The 11,863-nt window shown below is 29.5% G+C and overlaps 1 protein-coding gene across 1 annotated transcript; it reads right to left on the bottom strand.

The window, feature by feature from the left end:
• Positions 1-3,359: 3,359 nt before the first annotated feature.
• LOC107963034 (IQ domain-containing protein IQM2) lies at positions 3,360-6,888 on the bottom strand. The gene is made up of 8 exons (XM_016899634.2): positions 6,651-6,888; positions 5,613-6,116; positions 5,341-5,524; positions 5,162-5,250; positions 4,982-5,069; positions 4,660-4,899; positions 4,459-4,560; positions 3,360-4,362 (listed from the first exon to the last, which is right to left on the bottom strand). Exons 2-8 carry the CDS (start codon positions 6,089-6,091, stop codon positions 3,667-3,669), a joined length of 1,878 nt encoding a protein of 625 aa, XP_016755123.2. The 5' UTR covers positions 6,092-6,116; positions 6,651-6,888; the 3' UTR covers positions 3,360-3,666.
• Positions 6,889-11,863: the final 4,975 nt, after the last annotated feature.

Below are 11,863 nucleotides of genomic sequence, written 5' to 3'. Positions count from 1 at the left end.
ACTAGCATAACATGTTGGAGACATGTTTCCACCCATAGCATGGCCGGCCACTATGCTTTAGTTTGGCTAATTTGACATGCAAGGACAACACTTTCCCACTTTAATACTATTTGGTCCTTACTTATTTACCTGTCATAATTTTCCAAGTCTTTCAACTAGATCCTTTCAAGCAAAATTCACATTCCTAATATAAAATTAAAACATCAAATTTTTGTACAAGTACTATCACACATATAAGATATGCAAATAAAATTTTAACTAAATTTTATGACTCGGTTTTGTGGTCTCGAAACCACATTCCGACTAGGGTCGAATTAGGGCTGTCACAAAAGAGTATGGTGGATCATCTCTAATTTTATTCTTTTCTGCAAGATTTAGCCTAAGACAGTCTTTGAGACCATGCCCCATTCTTCCAGATTCAAAATAAAACATCGGTAACTTCTCATACTTAAAAGAAATCCATGATTTATATTTATTATTTATTGAGACAAAAATACCTCGTCGAAGGGTCTTCTGCACATCCAGATTTATCCTAAGACTACAAGAATCACTAATAATTTCAGATCTAATTACCCCTCCAAAAGTAACTCCAATGGCATGCAAAAGATCTTTTTGTCAAGTTCTAGTAAACACGAACATATTTTAATCCAAAAATGGTGAAGAATTAAGCCGAATGTAATTCCTTTCCATCGGTTTAATCAACCTATTAAATAATATAAGGTTTTTACGAAAGAGCCATGGCCACCCCTCCATAATTATCTCCAGATCTTCTTCTAAATCAAACACAATCAAAAATAGATTTTACCCTGCCATCTGAATCTTAAATTTCTTCATTGTCTTCCATATGCTTTTCATCTGTGCCCTAAAACTTTCCGGATTGTACGGCTTTTCTATCCACATCGTACAGATCAGAGTTGGTTTCGCACTTTGTACCACCATTGAACATTTAACCAATAATTAAATTAGTTCTTCTGCCAGGAGGGAGATCTCATCCCTCCCCTCTCGATCACCGCCACTACTTTCCTCCATCCCAAGCTGTAGCAGATACTACTTTCTCTAGGACTCTAAGCAAAGCACTCTTGGCTTTTTTAGTTTTCAGTTTTTCAAAATTTTTATTTTTATGATATTTTACGATTTTTTTCCTTTTTTATAGTTTTTTTTATAAATTTTAATTATTAATTTTTTTATCTTTTTTTATCAAATAATGATTGTATGTCTTAATTTGAAGTTGGCATGTGAAGTTGTGTTATTAGTTGTCAATGTTAAATCATAACAAATTTGACTGAGTTAATTAGGTACCTAAAAAAGTATTCTAATTGAAATCATTAATCAAATTGTATTTTTTTACATACCTAATTAATTCCTTCAATTGTTTTCCATTTGACACTAACAGCCAATAACACAACACCATGTGACAACTTAAAATTAGGACATGTGCCAAGTATTATATGAAAATAAAAAAAATAAAAAAAATCTAAAAAATTATAAAAACAATAAAAATCTAATAAATGGAAATTTTTTAAAATTATTTTAATAAAAATATAAAAATACTAAAAATAGACAGTAACTTGGACAAATAAAAACAAACAATCCTAAATTTTTTTTTTAATTTTTAGGACATATGCTGCTATTTTAGTAGTTGCGAATACAAAAGCTAACTATGCTAGATAGGGGTGTTCAATCGGTTAACTGACCGGTTTACTGACCTGAAATAACATTAACCGAATTAACCGACCTTTCAAAATTTTTAATCGTTAACCGAACAGAAATTTTTTCAAAAAAATTAACCGAACCGAAAATTTTTCGGTTAATTCAGTCGGTTAACCGAATTAACCGAAAATTATATATTTTTTTAATTTTTAATTAAAATAAGTATAAAATTAACCGAATTAACCGAATTAATCGAATTAACCGAATTACCTGAATTACCCAAATTAATCGAATTAACCGAATTAACCGAATTATTTTTATAAAATTATATGTTTTTTTATTTTTATTTTTATTTTTAGTTTTAGTTTTAGATTTTTATTTTTATTTATTAAATTATTTGTAATTTTTATGATTGAGTTGGGTAATTGGGTTGGGTTTGTAAAAAATTATAAAAACAATAAAAATCTAATAAATGGAAATTTTTTAAAATTATTTTAATAAAAATATAAAAATACTAAAAATAGACAGTAACTTGGACAAATAAAAAACAAACAATCCTAAATTTTTTTTTTAATTTTTAGGACATATGCTGCTATTTTAGTAGTTGCGAATACAAAAGCTAACTATGCTAGATAGGGGTGTTCAATCGGTTAACTGACCGGTTTACTGACCTGAAATAACATTAACCGAATTAACCGACCTTTCAAAATTTTTAATCGTTAACCGAACAGAAATTTTTTCAAAAAAATTAACCGAACCGAAAATTTTTCGGTTAATTCAGTCGGTTAACCGAATTAACCGAAAATTATATATTTTTTTAATTTTTAATTAAAATAAGTATAAAATTAACCGAATTAACCGAATTAATCGAATTAACCGAATTACCTGAATTACCCAAATTAATCGAATTAACCGAATTAACCGAATTATTTTTATAAAATTATATGTTTTTTTATTTTTATTTTTATTTTTAGTTTTAGTTTTAGATTTTTATTTTTATTTATTAAATTATTTGTAATTTTTATGATTGAGTTGGGTAATTGGGTTGGGTTGGGTACTTGGGTTAATATATATTAGATTGGGTATTTGGGTTTATGTTGGATTGGGTTTGAGTGAATAGTGGGCTATTTATATATTATAATTTTATTTATTAATTTTTTCGGTTAAACTGAAAAAATTCGGTTAACTGATCGGTTTCGAACCGAATTAACCGCAACTGAAAAATTAAAAAATTATTAATCGACCCCCGACCGAATTAATTCAGTTAACCGATCGATTAACCGAATTCGGTCGGTTAACCGAATTTTTTCGGTTTCACCCGAATTTTGTACACCCCTAATGCTAGAGAATATTAACTTAGACCAAAATTTTCAAATTCAAATATCTAAATGAATTAAAAAAAAAATTACAGTACAAGTAAAAATTGCCCAGTTTATACATTGTCCCCCAAACCCTAGCACAAAATAGTTAGATTAAAAAAAGAAAGTTCACGTGTTTTTAAATTTTAAATTGTCTACTCTGGAATAAATGCAGCTATATTTTCCCTCCAACGACGCTTCCAAACAAGTAATGCAAGTGAAGTTCCCTCCAACTTTGTCCCTCTTTTCCCTTAATTTTCCACCGATAAAGGAATACACCAGGTAAATGCTGTGAAAATCCTTAGAAACTTATAACTGTAAACCTACTTTGCCAAAGAAAAAAAAAACACAGAGTAAATTCTTTTCCTTTTGTATTGAAAGGGCGTTAAACCCAGAATTCCTACAATTTGTAATGTCTTCTTCTGATACAAAATGAACCAATCAAAAAATCTGTACAGAAGGATCTAGTATTGAAAAGAATTCATATATCATCTTTTTCTAACTCTATTCACTCTAAATTGAAACCGGGAATGTACTCGAGTCTGGCTATTGAATGTTTGCTACAACTGCTCCTCTTAATAATGGGGAGAGTAGTATTTGGAATGCATACTTCTCTGTAATAAATTTCCCTTCTTGAGCACAGGTAAACTTAGGGTTCTCATTTCTTCACTTGCACTTGCTGGTGTGGAAACTTTTGACTGAGGCTACTAGTAGACCCAGAAGAAAAGTACAATTTTGAATAGCTTGCACTTCTTGGGGACAATTTCACATGCTCCAAAGCCTGGAATTGGAGTTCCAAGGGATAGTCCCTCAGATAACCAATCCGGGGCCCTGCTCCTGTAGTCCACTTGCATGACAACTGCTTCCCTAATTGATAGGACTTCATTTCTTTTCTAGAGTTAACTCTTTTAAGAATCAATTCATCAGGAATGCCTTCTACCCCGTTTTCTAAATTATGTTCATCGGTCTTTTCTTTTGGAACAACTGAATCCTGTTCCAAAGCAGTGACTTCCTCTTCCGTCTCATAACCATCTTTCAAAGGAGAATCTATCATATTATCATAGTAACTTGGCACAACAGCTCTATGGTCACCATTTGACATCTCAACCAATTCTGTTCTTTTCAGTATTTCAAGATTTGTCAAGGTTCTGCTAAGGTTGAGGAGTCTCCTTGACTTGGGGTGTTGTTGAGCTGCACTAGTTTGTTGTTCCCTTGAATCAACGACCTCTTTGATAGAGTCTCTGACACTAATCTCTTCAGGCTCTAAGCTAAAGTCCTCTTCAGATGAGTTGCATCTAAGATGGTTACTACTTTGTTTTCCAACCAAGGTTTCTTCCTCATCCACCGGAGTCATCTGAATGTAACAAGTGGCACTGTCAGCATTTCTTTTTTCTTTAGGGGATTAAATGATACTTGAAGCATATAACATATATATATATATATTTCTTACCTTGACATCTGTAAGATCCATGTTGTTCTCCCTTAGAAATGAAATGAAATCATTAAAATTTTGTTCTGTAGGACGATAATGACCACTGTGAGGCCAAACTGCCTGTTGAACAGAGTAATAGTAAGTGTTGTTAAGAGAGTGGCATAACAAAAGGAGTACTGAAAAAACAAAAGTTATGAAAGATATTATCCATAGCTATACCTTAAGGACACCGCTATCAACAACTAATCTTCCAGCAGCAGTGATAGCACCTCCAGCCAAGAAGCTAGAATGTTGAAATGTACCCTTCCTTTTAATGCCAACATACAAGATCTTTGATGTGCTAAGAACAAAAATACACTTAGCATTGCCAGTTTCTTCAATAGTATGGAGAAGCTTCCCTGTTTGCTTATATATAAACTTCCCGTCTACCACGATAACTTCATAGGGCTTCCTTTCCATCTGTAAGGAGGATAATTGTTTCAGTGAAGGTTTGAACATAAACCCAGATAAAATTTGATGAACAAAAGAAATAAAGACCCACCGGACCAAGATATTTGATGCACTGCTGTTGAAGCTTGGATCTAGGACATTTCTCTATATTTACTTCTTTCCCTTCTCCAATGTCCAGCCTGTACTTTAGAAACAAGTATATCCATTTTCAGTTTCACTTTGTAGAAAAAGTATTAGTAATGAACCAAAACACTAGGTTAAAGAAAATTACCAGTAAAAGAAGGGCTCATGACTCTGAGAATGGAGCCATTGATTATAATAGAAGTGTAAATTGTGTCCATAGCGATGCCTTGGATCAATCTGAATAACACATGAAACAGGAATTAGTAATACTAATAAATAATAAAGAACTGCTGTAAACTAAATTCATTTTTACTGCAAGTGACTTACTGCCTCAAGCCAGTGTTGCAAAGCAAGCTTTTGAGCTTTACCGTTCTTCGATAAACCTTTTCCAACCTTGGCAGCTCTAGTTCTTGCCCTTGACCAACGTGAAATTGCAGTCTCATGTTTATCCATATCAAAGAATGAGACGGAACTCCTCTCGAGTTCAGCATAATCTAAGAGCTTCCACCACCTACATTACAACAAATAATTGCATTAGAAAAAAACAAAAAAAGTTATGCATAGAAAGGTAATATAGAACATACAAATATAATACACACCAGCTCTGCTCAACAAGAACCGCACAATCTGCTAGCTTTCTCCTTGTTCGAAAGCTCTTATATACCTTCTGTAATCTTATTGCTGCCTTGTGTTGTGGATTGTTGGGATCTAAAACGGGTGATGGTTTTGGAGTCTCTATTAAACCATCTGGTTTTGGGGATTGAATATTCATTCGTTGGCTATTTAAACTGACAGCTTGAATGAGCAAATTCTCAGCTTTATCCAATGAAGGAGACTTAAATGAAAGCATTCTCCCCAAATCTCTCCCTTTAAAGCTAACAGACCCCTCCAGTATCATCTTTCCGGAACCTACTGATCTAAATATCATTGGCTCGGAATCTAAACTTCTGAAACTGGTGGATCTAACTGGTGTTTTGACTTCATCATCACCGAAACTAATGGACTTCACGGTGATGGATTCTAAGCCATTCTCCACATCACTGCATTTAGCAAATGGGCAGGAAAAAGAAACGCCCATCCCACAATAAAGCACACTGATTTCTCTGAAACAAAAATCAACTCAGTTAGGCGTTTTAAATGGTAAATATATCAAATTTATTGATGTTACAACAAACAAGATACAGCATGATTCATGTTATCCACAAAATGGTTAACCATTTTCACAAACAACACCACTTGTTGAACATATAACCCCCCCAAGCAAAAATAAAATAAAAGCTTGTTAACTTGAAAATCTACCATCTTAGTAGAATCAAATGCAAATCTTTTCTCTTCTTCACATTGTCTGATGAATGAAAATAAAGGGGAAAATAAGAAGAAGCGCATTTCATTAATTCAAAAGCAAATAAAGAAACCCTTATCGACATCCTAGAACATGGATTCTTGATCTGCCAAGACCATTAAAAAAAACAGCAATATTCTCAGAGCCCCGCTTGAGAAACAAAAAAAAAAAACACATTTCTAAAAAACATATGACTGAAAAATAACAAATTAATGGAACCCATTGCATCAAAACAAAAACCAAAAGAGAAACCAGCACTGGGCAAGTAAACAGTAGAGAATAAAGAGAATATTACCTTAAAAATGAAAAGCAAACAATTGGGCTAAAAAGAACAGGAAAGAAGCAGATTGTTGAGAATTTTCTCAGTTGTTTGTTGGATTTTGGTTTCAGATTGCTTTCTCTCTATCTCTCAGGAATTCAAACTCTTTCAAGTCTCAATGCAAAAATCAAACTACAAATACTAACTTCAACCTCGGATTATATTTATATGTGACGACAACTTCGAAATTCAAAGACTCAAAACAGTGTTGCCTTTGTTTTTTTTGTTTTTTGTTTTTTTTTCTACCACGTGGTTGCGGGCCTCCTTTCCTTTCTTTCAACTTATTTTTTGCCTAGTACTATTTGCCCTTTTTATTCCATTTTGGTACATTTTAGAGCAAACATTTTGTACTTTGTTTGAAAACATAGGGAAAAAAAAGAAAAGAAATAGACATCTTCAAAAGTAGAACATATTTTTAGTCTATATATTCAAATCCATTTGAATGATACTTTTTTTTTTCAGGCTGATTAGTAATTTCCTTATTTTATAATTTTACCGAACTAAGTATAAACAGAGTTATTTCCACCCTATTTGTAAAACATATTGATTTATCTATTTCAGTTTTGTTTTCAGAATTGTTCATCAATTTAGATTAAATTTTAATAAAAAAATAAACTCTCATTAGACCTTTAAGAAAATTTATTTTTTTTGAAGGTCAATTTTTATATTATATTAAAAATTAACTTTGTATATTTCAAATGTGATGTTTGTATTATGACTCGGTAAAAAAATATTATTTATATTTGTTAATAAAAAAATTTTAATTAGCATAAAATTTAAATTAAATTGAGTTTAAAAGAGTGAAATGTGACGTAGTCAAAGTTTAGTGGTGGAAATTGGAAAACATAAACGCCAGCGCTGACGCGATTCGTTACTTCAGGTCATGCATTACATTACATACCATTTGGAACTTGTAAAAAACGTAGCTTCATTCCCAAGTCTTTAGCTTCTAAACTAAACATCATTCTAAAAGACTTTTCTTTTTTATTCTTTTATAACTATTTGAACTTGTAATAAACGTAGCTTCATTCCCAAGTTTTTAGCTTAAATTTTTTAGCTTAAATTTAAACCTTCTTCCAAAAGATTATTTTATATTTACAACCGCTGAAAATTATGATTTCAAGTTAAAAGAATAGTAGTTAAAATCTCTTATTTGTGTTTCAAGAGTTTATTTTTTTTTATATGTGAAACGATAATTCGAATTAACTTAATCTCGAAGAAGTACTCAAAGTTCTGCAACTAATCCACTAAGGCAAATGAGCTCCAGCTATCGCTAGGATATCTCATTGTTAAGCATTGTTTTTTTTCGATACTTTCTTTTTTGTTAAAAAAATAAAATTTTGTTGTCAACAATATATGAAAGTACTGATTAAACTCCTTATTGACATCTCAAATATCAAAGTTTAAATCTTGATATTATCATTTCCTTCTTAATATGTAATATGTATCAAAAAAAATTAAAAGTTAAAAGCAAATTTATTGTTAAAAGATATTAATTAAAATAGTATATACAAAAATTAAAATTAGTGATTTTTAAATTTAATAAAATTAATATGTTAGATATAAATTAATTAATTAATCCTTAATTAACATGCATGCGGACAAAGCTAACCCACTTATTAAAATAAAAGCTAAAATGGGGTGAAACTTCCATACATTAAAAGCATCTTTGTCGTTTTATTCCAATCTAATGCAAGAAAATCTGTATAATAAAATAAAATAAAATGTTGAAAAACTTTAAAAGAGAATCCTAACAATATTAAAAAAGAGGCAAAAGTTTTTTTTCGTAAATTGTTCCAATAAAACAAATCCGACTTCAAGTAATGAATAAATAAACGAATGAATTTAAGGATATTTGTTTCTTACCGTATTAATAATTTATAAAAAAATTAAAAGCAATATCATAATATTATATTAGGTCATCATTAATTAATAAAATAGTATATTTTTCTCCAGTATTATTATTATTCAAAATAATTCAATTTTGTCTCTTCAAATAATCATTACTTTAATACTCTGTTCTTTTACCAATAATTTTTCTTAAATGATACTTGATTGAAGATATCTAACTACTGAATGTTATTTATAAAGTTAAAGTTAATTTTTAATTGGTATATAATTCTAATACTAATTAAGTGATAATTAATATGTTTAAAATTTAATTAATAACTCTATTTTACATAGATAATATTAGCATAACTTTTTTTGAAAATAAAAAGTCATTTTTATAAAAATTTCAAATTTATTATAATCATTTTTAATTAATAATTTTAAATTAAATTAAATTATAATTATCACAACTTTTTCTTATATCTTATGCTTAGAGTTTTATTCAAATAATAAATTTGTTTTAAAATTAGCATAACTTTATTTACACCAAACTTTTTTAACTATTAGTTGTAAATTAAATTATACTTATTTTTAATTATATAATTATCAAAATTTTTATTAAATTATAATTATTTTTAAATATATAATTATCACAATTTCTATTTTATGTCAATTTTTTAATTAATTTTAAATATTATAATTATTTTTAAATATCAATTTAGTAATACGATAGAGAATAAAGAATATTCTTATCTGTTCAAAAAGAATTTCAAATTCGTACTCTTATATATACATTATAGATAAAAAAATTAAAACAAAATAGATTTTAAAGGTATTATTTAATTTTAAAAGCGTTTTTTCCTATAATGAAACAATAAAAAAGCGACAAATAAATTTGTAATATAACAATGACATTTATAAATATATCATATATATTATCTAAAGTAATACATTGAAGCAATTTAGGAAACAATATTAGACGGAGTAGGTTATTGTTGAATAAGTGACATACTTTTTTTTTTTTTGATACCTCATCAGTCATAATACTAAGATAACGTAGGCAATTATTTAGTATCTGCTGGAAATTTTAAACTTCACATGTAATATTTATTTATTTTTAATTTTTAAAATATAATTTAATAATATATATAGCAAAATCTTAATTAAGTGGAATTAAATTTTTTTGTATATTAAAAATTTATGTAAATTGTAAAACACTTTTTATTATTACGTTTTTCAAATGCAACCATAATATGTTTGAAAATAGTTAATTTTCAGGGTTTGTGAGGGTAAAATACAAAGTTTATTATAATAAAATTAATTGTGCTCATATTGCAGTAAACATGTAATTGTTTTCTATGTATTTGAATAATGTATATATAAATTTCACATTTCACTATTATATCTTTTATATTTTTGTCTTTCATATTTTGCATGCATAGTGAAATTGTGACAATCAAATATTAGCTCATTAATTGTTTAAGTTCAAACTGATAATAAGTGGCATAGTGAGAACGTTTACATTGTGAGAAAGACAACTTACTTCAGTGGATAATCTAAACGAGTCCGTAATCCCATAAAAGAATTAAAGTGAGCATTTAAGTCAAATACTGAAAAGGATTATTTTGTTGTCTACAATTCCAATTGAGGAGATGACTAGTCTTGGCTATCGGAGCAGTTGACTCTACGAGTAAAGACATAGATATATTCATTGACAGAATGATACATTGGACTGGACCCAAGATGAATTAATTCTAAATCCGTTTGTGAATTAATTCACTTGTAACATTCATGGTGTGATTTACCTAAATCTTGAGTTAGTCACTGACCATGCATATGTTACTCATGTGCTTTGATATAAGTGGAAGCTTATGCTCTAAAAATGATTGAGCCGATAGCTGGTATGTTGGATACATGACTTGTGTATAGTATGGCTTTACTAGCAACAGTGAAAATCATAGCTCAGTTAAAGAGTTAACAGTATCCTCTCATTGGCATTGTGTGGATTGGTAAATATGAAACGTGGCCACGGGTTACTTATTCTCGAACGAGCAATTTATCACAGTCATTTTTTGACAATGATCATATTAATCATTAAGAAGACAAAATAGTGACAATGAGATAAAATAGGATTGTATTAATTGAATGGATTTAACTCAAAGGAATTAAGGATATCATATGAGGGTAACACATTGTGACAGCCCTAATTTGGCCCTAGTCAAAAAGTGGTTTCGGGATCACAAAACCGAGTCCCAAAAATAATCAAATGTTATATTATGTGTTTATTTCATGTGAAAGTGCATGTGTGAAAATCTCATGCTTTGATTCTGCCATTTGTGAGTGAAATTATGAAATAGGACCTATGTGAAAATTTTTGAAAATGCTATAGGCTAATATGTAGTGGCCTAATAAATAGTAGTGCAAAATAGGAGGATTTGCATGTCAAACTCCCCATTTTATGTGTAGTGGCCGGCCATGGTGTTAATGGTAGACAACATGTGCAAATTTTTTTATTGAAGTTATGGCATAAGTATGGCACAAATAATATATGTTATTTTGTGTCATAAAATGTTTAGTAATAGAATAACAAAAAGGAAGAAAAGAAAGGTTTTTGTTCATTCTTGTTCATGAAAGCTGAAAATAGAAGAGAAAGGAGAGGAAAAGAGCTCTTGAATGTTCGGTCACTTGGGGAAGAAAAATCCAAGGTAAGTTCATGGTAGTTTGCTTCTATCTTGATGTTCATGAGTTCTTCTTGATTCTACGCTAACTCATGAAACATATTTTGATTTTTGGTTGTGTTGTGAGCATTCAGTCATGAATCAAAATGAAGGAAATGGTTGTTGTTTCATGTCCTTTTGATGAAAAATGGAAGATAGGTGAAGTTGAGCCAAGCAAATGAGCATGCATGTGCCTTAGATGCTAAGGGAAAAATCGGCTAACATGTTGTACTTTAAAATGATGAAATGAAGATTATGCTTAAGTAAAATTATAGATATGTGATAATTGATTGGTGATATGCATGTTTAAATAACATGCATGCAAGGTATGTGTGAAAGAGTGATTTGGTAATAAATCTGTTTGAGACAGCAGCAGTAACGTGATTTTGGAAAATCACCATAAATTGTGGGAGATGAGTTAGAAGCTGAATAAATTATATAATTAAATATTAATGAGTCTAGTTTCTTATAAAGCAAACTGTGTAAGCAAAAGAATTTCCGATAATAAGATATTTGAAGTGATGTGGGACAGGGTCAGAATGACTTCTAGATCCTCTATTCTGTCTTTATAAAATCATTATAAATTGTAAAAAAATGTTCATAAGATGAAATTTATATTATTAGACTCATTAATGAGTCTAG

This window comes from Gossypium hirsutum, chromosome A06 (genome assembly GCF_007990345.1).
Source record: "Gossypium hirsutum isolate 1008001.06 chromosome A06, Gossypium_hirsutum_v2.1, whole genome shotgun sequence".
In the NCBI taxonomy this organism is placed as follows: Eukaryota; Viridiplantae; Streptophyta; class Magnoliopsida; order Malvales; family Malvaceae; genus Gossypium; species Gossypium hirsutum.
This window is presented reverse-complemented; position numbering and strand designations above follow the sequence as displayed.

Bases quoted from the DNA above. Each gene is read 5' to 3' on its own strand.
- LOC107963034 (XM_016899634.2), bottom strand. From the start codon at position 6,091: ATGGGCGTTTCTTTTTCCTGCCCATTTGCTAAATGCAGTGATGTGGAG. The intron at 5,525-5,612 runs GTGTGTATTATA...GTTGTAATGTAG, and splicing joins GTTCTTGTTGAGCAGAGCTG to GTGGTGGAAGCTCTTAGATT. The intron at 4,363-4,458 runs GTAAGAAATATA...TGTTACATTCAG, and splicing joins TGGATCTTACAGATGTCAAG to ATGACTCCGGTGGATGAGGA.